General features: G+C 37.3%; 1 protein-coding gene across 1 annotated transcript; it reads left to right on the top strand.

Moving 5' to 3' along the window:
- Window positions 1-3407: 3407 nt before the first annotated feature.
- On the top strand, window positions 3408-7375 carry LOC119069641 (mitochondrial amidoxime reducing component 2-like). Its single transcript, XM_037173756.1, has 5 exons — window positions 3408-3585; window positions 5994-6117; window positions 6200-6674; window positions 6735-6940; window positions 7006-7375. The coding sequence occupies exons 1-5, from the start codon at window positions 3579-3581 to the stop codon at window positions 7193-7195; spliced, it is 1002 nt and encodes a 333-aa protein (XP_037029651.1). The 5' UTR covers window positions 3408-3578; the 3' UTR covers window positions 7196-7375.
- Window positions 7376-17475: the final 10100 nt, after the last annotated feature.

Here is a 17475-nt window from a genome sequence, read left to right as displayed (position 1 = left end):
ATTCTTATCCATTACAATTCATAAACCAACGAATTTCAAGAATGGAATCAAAATTTAGAAACATTTCAAATCTGACAAACGCAATTCAGCAAATCAATATCGAAAATCAATGTTTAAATATCAACACAATCCAAATTGCGAATCAAGAACAAAATTTAGCTTCAATCACTCCAAATGAAAACGAGGAAGACGAAGAAGAATTCTGGGTACGCATTCCTTACATTGGACATGCTTCCAATAAAGTTGCTAGCTATCTACGGAAACAACTCAAATGGAAAGTAACTTTCACTCCAGGAGTAAAAGTACAAAATTTTTTAAATAGCATCAAAGACAAAGAAGAGAAAGAACCAGCAGGAATATACAAGATTCCATGCAGTTCTTGTGATTCAATTTATTTGGGTGAATCACTACGTTTCGTGGAAAGAAAAATCGATTACGAAGGAAATGTAAGACGACGTGAATACAAAAAATCTGCAGTAGCAAGACATGTGAAAATAGCAAAAATCACAAAATCGATTGGGAAAATTCAAAAATAATTTAACAATTCAGCAATACAACGGTAATTTAATGAACGTGGGCAAAGGTTTAGTTTTAAGTCGAGCATGGGCTCCAATAACTCCAATGATATCAGACTTCACTGATTTCACTTAGCAATCCTTTCAATATCATTCACATTTTATTCCCTGAAGACGAAAACTGTTTGTCTTTCGTAAAACTATAAGAGCAAAAATTTGACCAAAGAAATTCTAGAAACAAAATTTTACCAAAAAAATTTTGCGTCACAAAGTGGCAGATGATTCGGACGTATTTTGCCGATTTTAAAAAATTTCTTAACAGTACTTTCCTCAACATCTGCCTTGTGACGCAAAATTTCTTTGGTCAAATTTTTGCTGTTACAGTTTTTGCGTACAAGCGCAGAATGCGTCACCTCCAGCGATATCAGTTGTTTTGGAAGTATGCACAGGGACTTGCGTCACTTTTACTCTTTTGAGTGTTTTTGACTGATATCAGTTCTTTTGGAAGAATTAGAAGATTGAAAAATTTAAAAAAATTGAAATATTTAAAAAATTTGTAAAATTTAAAAAATTTAAAAAATTTAAAAAATTTGTAAAATTTAAAAAATTTGAAAAATTTGAAAAATTTGAAAAATTTGAAAAATTTTGAAAATTTTAAAAAATTTAAAAAAATTTGAAAAATTTAAAATCAAAAATCAAAAAATTTTGAAAAATTTAAAAATTTAAAAATTTAAAAAATACTAAACTAAATTTAGGAAAAAAAATTGAGGCGAGCAGAGCTTACCAAATACCAAAAGCGAACAAATTTGTTCTACCATACCCATCCACACACACACACTTAAAAGTGTTCTTATATGGGGCCTATATGGGAACTTCGAGGAGCCCTAGCTCCGAAACGAGGCCGGTTCCCCCCAAAATTTTTGGAATGTCTTAGAATGACGACAAGAATCTACTCCCAAAATTTCAACAAAATCTAAAGAAGACTTTAGAAGATAGGAAACACGGACGGACGGACGGACTAACAAAGTAACGTAGGATTTTTTCATTTCGTTTAAAGTACTGAAATTGACCAAAATGTATGGAAATGGGGCTTCTTGGAAGATTTTTTGCGTGGCCAAATTTTAAGCTGCAAGAACGTGTGATAGCTCGTTGAACTCGTACGGACGCCTAGTTTTTTTTAATGGTAATTTGGAGTCATTTGTCTTTGAATTGTAGAACTTCAATTTGCTGTATATATGGTTCTGCAGTCTACGACAAAAAAAATTTTTTAAAATTTTTTTTCTAGTAATAGGACTTGCGTCACGGGCGCTATGCTAACGCGCGCCCATGATTTGCTGTTATATGGTTCTGCAGTCTACGACAAAAATTTTTTTTTGAAATTTTTTCTAGTAATAGGACTTGCGTCACGGGCGCTATGCTAACGCGCGCCCATGATAACCACGCATCCAATTATTAACAATGAATAATAATTATGTTTAAATCTTTCCGCCTTATCCGCAATTGACCGTTTTTTCTTGCTAGATTCCTTAATATATGAAAGCGCTAATGTATCCCTAATTGTTACGTCCCACAGAATAGCTTTTCTATGACTCCAAGGAATTAAGTTCATAGCATCCGGCCTTTTACCATCATCTCTACATATTCCTGGTGGTTGTATAATATTTGGAAATCCTGCTGAAGAGAATGCATGTGAGAAAACTTTGTTAACTTCATCATGTTCAGCTATTTTGGCTTTTGTTATCATCTTGCATGACCATGTAAACCATCCTTTTGGACCATTTCGCCACATTCCTCGCATAAATTAGAACCCAAACGAAGACCAACAGCAATTCTAGCGGAGTTATTATCTAAGGACATTCGATATTTTTAACGTTGCGAATTGGCAACGGACTATTAGAATATCTATCAGTAGGTGTTACATAGAAAGCGAATGAAGGAAAAATCATCTTGCCCAGCCGCGGATTTGAACACGTGACCTCTCGATTATGAGTCGAGAGCTCTAGCGCCAAAGCAACAGGTTCAGACAAAATGATATTTACTTCGAACGCCTTTATGTTGTGTAGAGTGCTAGTTTTGTTGACGCTTTGTTCGATGACATTTCCAGTTGAGAAAATAAACATTTTCTCACCTGGGGGAGAAAATGGCTTTTTTCTCCACCGAACTTCAAAGTTGTTTTTGTTTTCAAAAATAGTGTAACAAATTGATGCATTTGTGCCGTGGAGAAAAACGGTTTTTCAAGCCTTGCACATATGACAAACGTTGTGTTCACTAATGGGAGAAAATTGGAAATTTCAACAATAGCGATTCAGAACCCTCGCTTCCCTCCTGCCGCAAAACTGTTCTCAAGAAAACATAGCTGTAGAACGTGCACGACTTGTTGATGGTAGCCATCTGTATGTCGGTAAAGTAGTGGTTGTCACGGTGGCTGTGAAGGGATAAACACAACACTGTTTCCAAAATTCAAAGTATGATGGTATCAAATTCTGTTTTTAACCAAGAACTTGATCGCGAAAGCTCAAATCTTTTCTTGGTTCGTATATATGGAATTCCGCCTTGTTTATGTAATATACTCAACACTGTGCATATTATATTCAACACATAGAATCTGCCAAATCTGGCGTTAACACCATATAAAAACGGTGCGTTAAAACGCCAGTACAAAATACCTTTATGATGTGCAGTGTATTGTGCATGAAACAAAGTTGACAGATTTCTCATACATTTTCTGTCAACTTTTTAACTCATCTTTTTTTAATTGTAATGTGCACCTTACGGTGTGAGCTCCAACTACCAACAATGTAGAGTTTCTGCATATAGACGCTGCATTACCCACGAAATGACGAAAACATATGTTTACAACCAAACCATCAACGACTATACACATCACATTCAACACAGTGCGCATAACAAAAACAGAGCGACATATCGACAGTGTAATTCAGTGTGTATCAACAACCGGTTTTTAGTGTTGAGTTTGTAAATTTTGTGATATTTCGTCGTGATTTGTTTTTTTGTTTTGTTTAAAATAGAAGACTTTTAACCATTCCATCAGATTTTAGGAATATGCACGGTAAGTGCACATTCTTACCATTTACCATTCCAGATGATTATTCATTGTCTGTCTACCAATAATTTCGTAGATTCTGGTTGCATGAGTTATTGATTTTTAGTCATTCTAACCGGAAAAAAACACAATCCAAATGTTATTCATTCATGAATTTTGTCCATACGTTCATTGTGTGAACGAATGCATAAAACATTTTAATTTCAATTAAAGAAGTGAGTCAATTGATTTCACGTTTTACATTTAAATTTGAATCAAATTTTTGCATCCGGGATGGAGACAACCATAAAAAATCGTTCGTACATCGGCTATGAATTCTTTATCAAATGAAGAGATAGAGTAAAGTGTTATAAACAAACAATTGACTTAAATGAGAAAAATATGATAACTTATCAATCAAAGAATTGATTATTATCTTATCTTACATGGAGGTATAACGCATAGCATTCAAACAATAGGTCCATTATATGAGTATAGATATTTATGTACATTAAATTTTTGTAAACGAATGAAAAAAATGAAATTCATGTAAAAAATCACGGCAGAGGAAAATAAACATTTACTCTGTCGTGAAAAAATTGAATTAAAAATTTCATCAGAATTAGGTACAGAGCGACAATAAATCGCCAAAAATCAATAAATCTGTTTTCCCTAAAAAAAGAGGAAAACTAGGCACGTTCACTGAAAAATATCGTCAATCGATGTTAAAATTTCCAAATAATCGATACAATATCAATCGAATCTTTTATCGATGATCGATAAATATCGACTTTTAATAATAGAATTATCAGACGACAATTACCGATTTATCAGTCGACATTTACCGATTTATCCGTCGACATTTACCGATTTATCAGTCGATACTTACCGATTTATCAGTCGGTATTTACCGATTATCGGTCGATATTTACCTATTAATTAGTCGATATTTACCGATTATTATCTATAAAACATTGATATTGACGTTTTGATGGCAGAAGCGCTTGGTTTGACTAGGGACCTAAATTATATAGCCTTATATTTGCGAATCAAATTAATTCAACTTATGTCAGTGTTTATTTTCATTTATATTAGTGTATTAAGTCCCTCATTTGACGTTTCAAAAATGAAACTCTGCCGTGAACATATCGATTCTAAAAAAATAAACGAAATTTTATCAATCGAACATGCCCGAGTAAAACCGAACTTCCACCTTCAACATACTTCTAAATGCGTTTAAGACAAGTGTATTGAGCAAAAAGGATTAAATCAGCCAATCAAAGCAATGTTATTTGACTTATGGAGGAAAACTGAAATCAATTAAATGATAGTAGTAACTTTACAGTAGAGAAATTTACTGTTATTTACATACTCTAGGCGAAAGAGACCCAATAAAAATGTTCATTTTGTTATACCGTCCAATATGTCAGGAGGACAAAAGAAAAATTTGAATTAGGTCTTCTTCGAGGGGCTACCTACACATGTACCACACAAATCTCGTTCCACTTAGTACAATTGTCGATTGAATGAAAGCACTCAATTCAATGTAAAAACGAAAACTCAATTCAAATTAATTAATTTTTCATTCATAACGAAATCAAGCTGACCATTTTGTTCCATTGATATCAACAGATTCCAGTAAAATAGGGTACCGAGTTGAAAAATTTCGAAATGTCTACCGCGAATCACGGTCACCAGCCAATTTAAGAAATTTGTAGTTTTCCGACAATTTTCACAGTTTTCACATGTGACTACGTGAATAGGAAAACCAATGGCCAAACCACTTTCATTTGACGTTTTGAACTAGATACTTCAAAATCATTGAAAATTGATATACTTGGCAATGGTGGATATGGCACTTCTGGTGTGTTTACTGACCCGGGACAAGAAGTGCCATTTCCAGCATTGGTACAATTTTTAATTGTGGAAAAATGTGAATATGCAGATGGAAAGAGCTGTAGTAGGAAAAAATTGTTACAAACTGGACCGATCAAAATATGAAAAGTCCGATTTGAAAAGCTCATTAATCTACGATAAAAATTGTAAACCAAATCTCGGCTCTGTTGACAACGTTTTATTCAAAAAAAAAATTTTTTTAATTTTTAACGAAAAAAAAATCCACACGGTCAGTGCCATGACTGATCATTTCACCCTGATATTTTCTTGTTGTGTCTGGACACCACTTTCTGATTCATCATATTGTGAAAGCTTTTTTATCAATGGAAACGACAGAACAGTGTCTTTTGTTATGTTTTACGCAGACGCTTATGTGAATGATTCGTACGTAACGGTTCATTGAACAGTAGCAACAAAATTTGCAGTAGAAACTTAAAAGCGATTTTTTTTACATAATTTACATTTTTCATTCTGAATATTGCTTTGTGTTAGATCGACCAGACAACTATACCTATTAACGATTTGTTAACGATATTCAGGTACCTTGTCTTCCATTGACTCTTCAAGATTAGCCGTTACGATCGCAGTAGGAGTGGGTACAGCAACAGCTATTGGGCTTGCCTACCTCTATCGAAAAAATTTAGAAAATCTACCACCGAAAAGGTTGTTATGGCAGCAGTGTCTGCATCAGCTACTCTGAGTGAAAACAAAAATTTCAAATATATTTTTTTTTTGATTCTTTCAGATGGCGTAAGGTTGGCGAAATAAGCGATTTGATTTGTTATCCGGTAAAGTCATGCGGATCGATTCGCTTAAAGACCGCTTTCTGTAATGAATTGTGCCTTGAAGATGGACATTTGCGTGACCGAGTATTTATGGCCATCACGCCCGAGGGCCAGTTCATTACAGCCCGTTCGCAACCAAAATTGGTGCAAATTCAGCCCCGCATTGAGGGAAATAAGATGATTCTATCCGCACCGGGAATGATGGATCACGAAATTGATTTCAATCGTTTGCACACGATAACACCGATAAGGGTTACCGTTTGGCAGCAATATGTCAGTGCGGTTGATTGTGGCGAAGAGACAGCAAAATGGATGTCCAGATTTATATGCAGTGACGACATTGGCATCCGACTAATGTTCTATCCAGGTACGACACCGACGAGAGAGGTTCGTCCAAAAAATCGACACTACAGTCTGCTCAATACGGGTAATTCGGTATGCTGAATCGATTTTGTTAGCTGGGCGCACTTCTAATGAATTGAACACACTTTATAGGGAGCGTTACACGATGCGTCCAGTTACATGATGGTGAATGAGGGATCACTTGCTGAACTGAATTCTCGATTAGACGAAAAGGTAACGGCAGTTCAATTTCGACCGAACTTTGTTGTTAAAGGACCTGTAGCATTCGAAGAAGACTTGTGGAAATGGGTGCGGATCGGTGAAAATGTAGTGTTTCGTAACGTGAAACCGTGTACCAGGTACCGTTCGCGACTGATTGAAGTAAATGTATCACTTGAATGAATGTGTTCCATCTCCACGATAGATGTATCTTTACCAACATTGATCCAGAAACAGCCGCCAGACATAAAGAGCAGGAGCCATTGAAAACATTGAGAGAGTACCGAATAATCCGAGAAAATGAGCCGCCTGCGTTTGGTATTCATATAGCGGCAGTAAAGTTTGGATCAGTAGCAGTGGGAGACTCGGTTTATGTGGAAGACGATCGAAATTGAATTCCGTCAGCGTGGGTGTACAGATTGAAATACGTTAAACGAAATTGTCGGCATAAAAGGGCGGAGCAAATGGACCATTCAGTTTTGAACTTTAAAATTAGTTGAAAACTCGTTTTGTTACTCGCGTAAATTTTGTAGAGTTTGGGATTCGGTAAAATAAAGGAAAATCAAATCGACTCTAGTCCCCAGTTCACTGAATATTTCATTTTTTAACAGCCTTATCATGACATGGTAAGTAAGCACGGACAGGAGCGGTGTTCACTTTCCGAAAGTCAAATTAGTGAGCTAGATTGAAGCAGATGACTCTATTTTCGATCTATTTTCATGAAATTTTGGCTGAAGGTCTAGATGTTAAAAAGAAATTAAACAAAAATTTCACACAAATGCCATTTAAGAGCGGTTCAACATGAGTTTATAATGGGTCTGTTACACCGTACTGTAAAAACGATTTTTGACAAGCCGAACACGAACGAGAGTATCAACAGAGCCATAACGAACAAGAATAGACCGGCTGAAGCCTGGTGAGGTCTTTTTTCATTTTTTTTCAATTTCTGTTTACTACTAGCTTGGTACTCATTCAAGTACCACTTTGGTATTCAACTACCAAATTTTGGAATTATAAATAGGCAAGCAAGCCGATCAATTTCATCAGTCGGTGTGCAGCTCTCAAACAGTAAACATATCTACAACATCCGTATTAGTCAACTACCATGTTGGTAGTCAACTACCACTTTGGTAGTCAACTACCACTTTGGTAGTCAGTCAACTACCACTTTGGTAGTCAGTCAACTACCACTTTGGTAGTCAGTCAACTACCACTTTGGTAGTCAGTCAACTACCACTTTGGTAGTCAGTCAACTACCACTTTGGTAGTCAGTCAACTACCTACCACTTTGGTAGTCAGTCAACTACCACTTTGTAGTCCTACTTTGGTAGTCAGTCAACTACCACTTTGGTAGTCAGTCAACTACCACTTTGGTAGTCAGTCAACTACCACTTTGGTAGTCAGTCAACTACCACTTTGGTAGTCAGTCAACTACCACTTTGGTAGTCAGTCAACTACCACTTTGGTATCAGTCACTACCACTTTGGTAGTCAGTCAACTACCACTTTGGTAGTCAGTCAACTACCACTTTGGTAGTCAACTACCAAATACTCGATTTATAAATAGACCAGCAGGCCGAATAATTTCGTCAGTCGGTGTGCGTCTATCGAGTAAGAAACATCTTTGCTGCTATATAGTTTGGGGGTCTAACTACCAACAACTACCAAATTGCAATGTCTGCTATGAGCGATCGGTTACCAGATAACAAATAATAATTGATTTGCCTGGTGTTGGTTTGCTCATTGCAATTTACCACCGAGGTAGTCAACTACCAAATATTTGAGTTATAAATAGGCAAGCAGGCAGAGTAATTTCGTCAGTCGGTGTGCGTCTCTCGAGTAAGAAACATCTTTGCTGCTAAATATTTTGGGGGTCCAACTACCAACAACTACCAAACTTTCAAATTGCAATGTCTGCTATGAGCGATTGGTTACCAGATAACAAATAATAATTGATTTGCCTGGTGTTGGTTTGTTCATAGTAGCATTGCAATTTTAACTTTTATCAATCACATTTTATTTGTGACACAGACGGACGGACGGACGGACGGACGGACGGACGGACAGATGAAGTGCCCACAATAGGTCTTTTTTTCCTATGGAAAAAAGACCTAAAAAGTGTTAGAGGTAGTAGTGAAAAACCAGTTAAACGGACATGTGAATGTGAATAAAATTTTGATAGACGAACAATTTGGATTTAGAAAAAACTATTCATGTGAAACTGCACTAAATGTGATTATGATGGACTGGAAGGCGGAAATAGATGAGGGGAACGTGGTAATTGCGGTTTTCCTAGATCTGAAAAGGGCTTTTGAAACTGTCTGTCGAAAGAGACTTATACGTGAACAACGGCATTAAGAAATACGACATTAACGGTATTGAGCTACAGTGGTTTGAAAGTTATTTATCTGAAAGGACGCAATGCACAAAGTTTGGGTCGGCAACATCAGACAATATTCGAACAGACATTGGTGTACCACAAGGTTCAAAGTTGGCAGCGGAATTGTTCCTGTTATACATAAATGATATTATAAAGAGCATCGTTCACTCGAAACTTGCCCTCTTTGCTGATGACACACTAGTTTACATCAGTGGAAAGAACATCCAGGACTGTGTCAGCAAACTCAATGAAGACTTAACACGAATCAATGCATGGCTGAACTTTAACAAACTGAAGCTGAATACCAACAAAACGAGATTTATGGTGCTGAACGGACCTAAAAACACACATCATGAAGATGTACATTATAATCATTGATGGGAGTGAAATTGAGAGAGTTAAGTATAGTTTCCACTTAAAAAGAGCACTCCGTTTAGCCTCCGTTTACATGACAATTGTAAAACAGAACAAAGGAAATAAATTCAATTTCCACTCCGTTTGCGTGACAGTTCTTTTGTTCAATTTTACAACTGTCATGTAAACGGAGGCTAAACGGAGTGCTCTTTTTAAGTGGAAACTATACTTTAGCCTGTTCAAATATTTCTGCGAGTAAACATCGATTGTCAACTTAAGATGAAATCCCATGTAGACTACCTATGCAAAAAAGTAGCGAAGAAAATTGGATTTTTGGCAAGGATAAGCCGAAAGCTACCGATACAACATCGAATCTTACTGTACAAATCAATAATTGCACCTCACTTCGAATATTGCCCGTCGATGCTGTTTACGTGTGGAGAAAATGAGTTTGCAAGGATGCAAAAACTTCAAAATAGAGCGATGCGTATCATTCTTCGATGTAAAAAATCAACACCGATTGCAGCGCTGATCGACGCACTATGCTGGATGAATGTAAAACAAAGGATAGTCTACCAGACGATGCTGATGGTCTTCCGAATCAAACACCGAATCGAACCAAACTGCATGAACCGTAACATAAAGTATGTGGGAGAAGCACATGCCCACCCAGTTCGGAATGCCAATGAGTTCAGAGAGTGAAAAAATCTTCGACGACCAAGACACTGTTCTATTTGGGTCTGCAAACGTTCAATGACCTGCCGAATGAAATAAAATCAGAAAGAGACCTTAATAAGTTCAAGAGACTTTTAGTGACGCATTTGAAGGATAGTCTTCGTTGAAGTGAAACGAACATTAGTTTGTGTGGCTCGCGGAGCAAGATTTGAAATTTAAAATTATAAAATGATGGAGTAATTTTAATTTATTTCCGTATTATTTGAATTTACAAATAGAATATTTCACTTAAGTCCTTCGAAGGCGGAATAGTTCCAAAAATCGATGCTACATTCCCCTTCTGGATAGCGATACTAATTCGTTGAATTAGATACGACGTCGCACGCTTTTCGTTTGTATATTCCGTGATTTTGCTTCCGATTTTCTTTATCAATTCCAATCCCAACTTTCCGAAAACACCAGATGTCTCAGTAGCGACTGGGATAAAAATAAACTGGCTTGTCAAGTGAGAGTAATGATCTATCTTTTTAGCCTCAGCTCTCCTTGCTACAGAACCAGCATTTCGTGACGAAGAATTTAAGTACGAAGGAGCAAACGTATCGCCACAAGTAAAATCCCACAGCAACGATTTTCCTCTCGCCCACGGTATTAGTGTTAATCCGTCCGGTTTTTTCCCATCGGGTCTGGAACATCCTGGCGGTTCAAGAATAGCCGGAATTGCTCCCGATTTCAATGCTCGTTGTAGGATGTTATTTCCACTTGCATGACGTGAATTCGTACCACTCGCTTTGATACACGACAAACCATGGTACCCATATTTATTGACCTTGTCTCCACAAATACAGACATGAGGCTGAACGATTGGTGCACCAAGTCGTAACGACAATGCAACACGAAACTCATCGTTTGTTAAATATGTTCCAAGTTGCGGAGATGGTAATACATTGAGCCAAGCACCTGATTCACGTACGGCGTTTGCTTTGAAACGAGCTTCATTAGTTTTATGTTTCAACAAACCACCCAGGAAATTAATTTTGTGATCTATTTCCTTTGACTCCCAGATTGATTGAATATTTCGTAGATGTTTTTCGGGAAGATCACCAAACTGTTCGGACCAAATTTTTTCTGCCTCCAACAGTGCTGGATCAATTTGTCGGTAAGGTTCAGATAACAAACTGTCCATCAAATCGGAGACTTCATAAATCGATGACAAAAAGCAGGGCCGAAATAGCATTGGTTGAATGTCTGATTCCAATTCCGCCTCGTTTAATAGGTAAGGATGATTCGGACCAGGCGTTAGCCGTCATTTGAACATTCATAATCGATTCCAGAGTGTCTTTAAGAATCTCATCGTAACGTTGTAGGCCGTATTAAAATGATGACACTTTAATGTATTAAGATAAGACGAAATGTGATGATCATGATTGTGACACAGAATTACGTAGAGCAAGAACATGTACGTACTCATATGAAATGTTGGGCGTTGGAGATTTTTAGACCCGTACGAAGTACTGGGGTCTTATGGGTTTACGCATACGTTTGTAACACGTCGAATTGGACTCCCTGAGTAAGGGGAAACCTATTGTGGTTGTCTAGAGATGCCAAATCCGCGAAAAAAAAAAATGTCCGTCTGTCCGTCTGTCCGTCTGTCTGTACGATAACTTGAGTAAAACGCATCCGATTTTGAAAATTCTTTTTTTTCCCGTTTGGTAATGTCAAAAGACAGGCTAAGTTCGAAGATGAGTGATTTTGGATCGACCCCTCCCGAGCTGTGGCCCAATAAGTGCTTTACGGTTTTTCGAAGATATCTCCGGACATTTAAACGTTAAACTTGTAAGTGATACGTCAAATAAAAGGTATTTACAATACCGATCGACAAAAAAAAAGTTTATGGAAATCGGATGACCGACTCGTGAGTTAGACCCCTTGGTGTGGAACAGGCACAGGGCGGCAAGCAGTTTTTGCTTGTAGGTCGGCCACATTTCAACATATTTCGTATGTTTTAGCTGTATTAGATAGGTATTGACCGTACCAATCAGGGAATTTATGAAATTATGTTCTCCGGAGCGTGAGCTAGGTCTCTTGGAGTGAGCTCTTATCTGGCTACTCGGAAGTACAGTGAACGTGGTGTATTTTGACAATATCTCGAGTAAATTTTGACCGAATTTCATGAATTTTTTTTTGTTTGAAAGGTATTAACGAATGTAAAGCGTCGGTACTATTTCCGGTCTCCTAACAAAATGGCTGCCGGCGGCCATATTGGATTTTAGTAAAATAGAAATATCTTGGGAAAAATGATACTTAGAGAGTTTCTGTTAACATGGAAATAATTTGTTATGTGTGTGGGGTTTCAGGGATTCCATATACGGACATCTATATATACCTATATACAGCTATATTGAGCTATATACAGGCATATAGAGCTATATAATAGCATATATTTATCTGTGAAATGTTTATTTATAGTGAAATATAGTTAAATATAGCGGTATATAGCTGTTTAAATAGGAATTTATGAAATTTGACTTCGTACGGGGCTGTCTATATTGCCTCCGGCAATTTAGTTGTATATGATAACAAGGCAAAGAGTGGATAATGTAAGTGATTTTAAAGGGAGAATAGTTTTTCAGCAGAGAAGAAAATGAAGTAAGAGAAATGAAGAGTTTCACATTAAAGGCTTTTGATACGAATAGGTGTTTCGTACGGGTCGGCGTTAGCTATGTTTTTATGTGTGTCTATGGAAGTGAAACATCTCAATAGAGTCAAGAAATTACCTTTTGTTATTGAGGAAATTGTGACGATCATTCTAATCTCCATTTAATTTTATTTCATATATTTGGGCTATACAAAACTCTACTTTGCTATTTCAAGTAATCTAACAATACTTCCAAAAGATGGGATGTCAGTAAAAAAATCCCCTTAACGGTTAAGGTGGCACAATTCCTTATGTCTTAACTTAAGTAGCTATTTACGTATCTGAAGTGCAAAGGTATATTTTAGGAAATTTCGCGAGTTGTAGCCCGAGCGAAATGAGGTCCTTAAATCAACCGTTCAAAACAGATACAAGTACAACTTTTCAAAGGTACCAAACGACGAGAAAAACTCGCGAGTTGCAGTCCTAACGAAGTGATATACGTAATAGTTATTTGTTTACCGAGTGGAGAAAATAGAAAATTACAACAAAAGCGATGTTTGCGGCCAAAGTTGGAATCTCCTATTTCTCCCAGAGGTGAACACAATGTTTGTCATGCGTGCATTTTGTGTTTTGCCGTTTTTCTCCACGAAACTTTACGTGGGATTGGAAAACTCCTCGGATTGCTCAATATTTTTTATTCCACGAAACGAAAACATCGATTTGCCATATATAATTTTCCGAAAAAAATACAGTCTTCGACATTTCAAATGTCTCACTGTCAAATTTTTCTGAGAGTTTCATTGTGTCATTGCGAATACACAATGACATTCTTTGAAAAAAAAAGACAGTCAGACATTTGAAATGTTAAAGCCTGTAAAGAAAGTGTCAGTTCGAATTAGAAGAGTTCTATTTTCTCCCCACGGGAGAGAAAGTGGAGTTTGCTTACTAGAATGTCATTCGATCAGTCGCCAAGAAAACATAATTTTCTCAACGCCTATTGAGGGGAGAAAAGAAGACAAAACATAACTGTCAAGTTACGAATATTTGTAGTTTTGAAAATACGATAATCGTCTCCCAGAATGCGTTACCTCTAACGATATCAAACATTTTGTAAGTTAACAACTGATTTATCAACTTGTCGACGCACTACCAAAAAACTGTCATATGAGTCAGACATCAACTTTGTGCTGACAGCTAATTGATATCTGAATTCCAATGGGTGAATAATGTTTTAACGTGATGTACATACATAGAATGATGAATATTTTCATTTTTTCGCAATTTTTGAGATTATTTGGATACCGATTCGGAGATATTTCACTGCAAATTTCATGGTATTAAGCAATTTGTGCAGTAAAATTGGAGATTTATTCAAGATTTGAATGAGTTGCTTCCAAATTATTTCGCAGACAAAAGCAATTACACTTGCAATCCAACCCCACCCAAAACCCCACCAAACAAACGGTGGCACAGTAAACTCTATACTCGATTCATTGCTTATTAGACGACGGCGATTCACTTCCCATACCCATTCGGTGTATCCTTCTCTATATTCATTGTTCCACTTTTCGATCAATCCTGCGCCATTCAACCGGTGAACTACATCATTTACGTGCTCGGTGAAAGGAAAATCATCAATGACACCATACGTAATCAATTTTTTGAAGAATACCTCTTCCATCCAATGATACACTTTCCAGCCCAACCGTTTTTGCACTTCGAGATACAGTTTTGCGTCATCGATGTAATCAATAAATGCCACAGAATTGTTGAAACTGTAGATTCGCTCACCGGACCTTTCATGCACTTTATCGCTCCATCCGCCATAATTCGTTTTATTTTCCAAGAGTTCGACATGGAAACTATAACCGTCTGATAAAATCGGAATTGAGGACGAGTAGAGATCTTTTAACGAGTTGATTTGGGGCTGGTAAATGGGAAACGTAACGTAACTTTGGAAGAGTGACAAAATTCCGTTCATGACAATCAGACCAGTGAAGGTCAACGGTAAAATGATGAAAACGTCTCCTCGATGGAGATTTCGATATCTGATGCCCTCGTTATTATTCATCAAGAGATTTAAGACGTCAGCTAAACGTTGGAAAGGCAAAATTTTCTCTTTTCGCAAATAGCTGGAAAGTATCAATAGGTGAGACGACATCCCAATGACGACAAAAAGGTAAAGGAAAAGATGCGACCACGTTCCATTTTGCATATATATCGTGAAGTCAGAATACGGCTTCGCATGAGGAACTAACAGCCCATAATACGACTGTCTAAATGGATATAGTATTCCTCGCATTTCGTAAAATTCTTCCTCATTTATAGTGACCTCGCCGGTAGTCACATCTGGGTCAATTACCTCGTCTGTCTGGTCAACCGATTCGTCAACTATTGATGCATTAAAGACATAAATTACCGCTTTCCAAAAGTTGTATATCGTGTGGGAATCTGGAATCTCTCCAAATCTATGTCTGCGATAGTTGGGAGCTTTATCTGGAAAATAGTCTCGAAGCGGCACAGTTCCTGTGACATTGTTCACAAATTTTCCGAAGGGATCGTACTTGAAAACATTAAATGAAGCGTCACCATCCGCAGCGACCCAATGAAATGCGCTGAATATGTTCACAATACCATTTTTCCAGCTCCAACGGAACAATTGCTCAACGATATCCAAAGAAGTGATGTTGCGAGAGAAAAGCACGCCAAATTTCACATTCATCTCAATTTTGTAAGTGGATTTTACTTTTGCCAACAACTGTGAGACGTCCTTAAATTTTAAAGCCTCGATGACAATAACGAGAAAATTGTTTTTGCCAATTCTTGCACTTAATGCTGCCTGTTGCGTAATGTTTACGTCGTCAAAAGTGTAAACCGTTTGAGGTATAAAGTTGTCCAACGTCTTTGCGGAATTCGATGACAACATTAGAAACCAACGACTGACGTCGATTGACGAGTCTATCAGAAAAATGTTGTGATCGAAGCGGTAAAGTTCATTGAGTCGATTGATTAGGTGGATGCCATCAGCATACTGGTCACAAGTAACCATCTTCGACGATACGAATGTGATTGTTGTCCACACTGCTATGACGGATTTCATATCGTTGGTTGTAATTTAACTGGTAAAATGCGAAACTATCGACAGCTCTGCTATTTATGAATAACATCGAAACACTATAGTTACAAATAGGATGCGGTAACCTTAGCCGCGTTGAAATGGTCGGTGAGTAATGGAATTGGTGGTATTTATTGAATAAAATAGGAGAGTCACACACATTTTTAGGTTTGCGCAACAAAATGGGGAATATTTTCAGTTGACCGCATCGACTAACAAATGGTTGTTTGATAGTGAAATCATCATCAATAATGCAATAATCACGTTCAATCACGTGTGAATTTTCGTTTTGTAATTAATTTTCGGCTTATCTGATGTTCCAATATTAATTCGATGTTCCAGAAATGGAACCAATTAATTAATCGACCAGTAGTTGTAACCGTCACAACCGAAAAGTGACCCAAAAAGTTTCAGAAAGAAAATTTGACAAAAAAAAATTGCGTCACAAAGTGGCAGATGATTCGGCCTTCTTCCGTTTAAATTCCATTATTTCACGACGGATTTTGTCCTATTTTCATAGCCATGGTTACCTCAACATCTGCCACTTTGTGACGCAATTTTTTTTTGTCAAATTTTCTTTCTGAAACTTTTTGGGTCACTTTTCGGTTGATAAAAAGTTTACGTACAGGCGCAGAATGCGTCACCCTCAGCGATATCAGTTATTTTGTAAGTAAGATAAAGGACTTGCGTCACATTTACCCTTCTGGGTTTTTTGGGGGATATCAGTTCTTTTGGAAGTTTAGGGGTAAGGGTCACTAGTTTTGTAAGCATCTCACGTCGACTGCAGCTCAAATCCATCGAAAATACGATGGAAGTTAGGAAGTGCCGGAGAAATCATATGTCATCCCAAAATTTAGGAACCAACCTTGGAACACCTCTCTTATATCGAAAATAACCCTAATCCATCGAGAAATCCCATGGAAGTTAGAAAGTGCCAGAGGAATCATCTGTCATCCCAAAATATAGGAACCAACCTTGGAACACCTCACTTATGTCGAAAATAACCCGAATCCATCAAAAAATCCGATGGAAGTTAGGAAGTGCCAGAGGAATCATCTGTCATCCCAAAATTTAGGAACCAACCTTGGAACACCTCACTTATGTCGAAAATAACCCGAATCCATCAAAAAATCCGATGGAAGTTAGGAAGTGCCAGAGGAATCATCAGCTGTCATCCCAAAATTTAGGAACCAACCTTGGAACACCTCACTTATGTCGAAAATAACCCGAATCCATCAAAAAATGCGATGGAAGTTAGGAAGGGCCAGAGGAATCTTCTGTCAGCCCAAAATTTAGGAACCAACCTTGGAACACCTCACTTATGTCGAAAATAACCCGAATCCATCAAAAAATCAGATGGAAGTTAGGAAGTGCCAGAGGAATCATCTGTCATCCCAAAATTTAGGAACCAACCTTGGAACACCTCACTTATGTCGAAAATAACCTGAATCCATCAAAAAATCCGATGGAAGTTAGGAAGTGCCAGAGGAATCATCTGTCATCCCAAAATTTAGGAA

This window comes from Bradysia coprophila (assembly GCF_014529535.1).
Source record: "Bradysia coprophila strain Holo2 chromosome X unlocalized genomic scaffold, BU_Bcop_v1 contig_38, whole genome shotgun sequence".
Classification (NCBI taxonomy): Eukaryota; Metazoa; Arthropoda; class Insecta; order Diptera; family Sciaridae; genus Bradysia; species Bradysia coprophila.
Note: the sequence above shows the minus strand (reverse complement) of the source record. Positions and strands in the feature narration are given on the sequence as shown.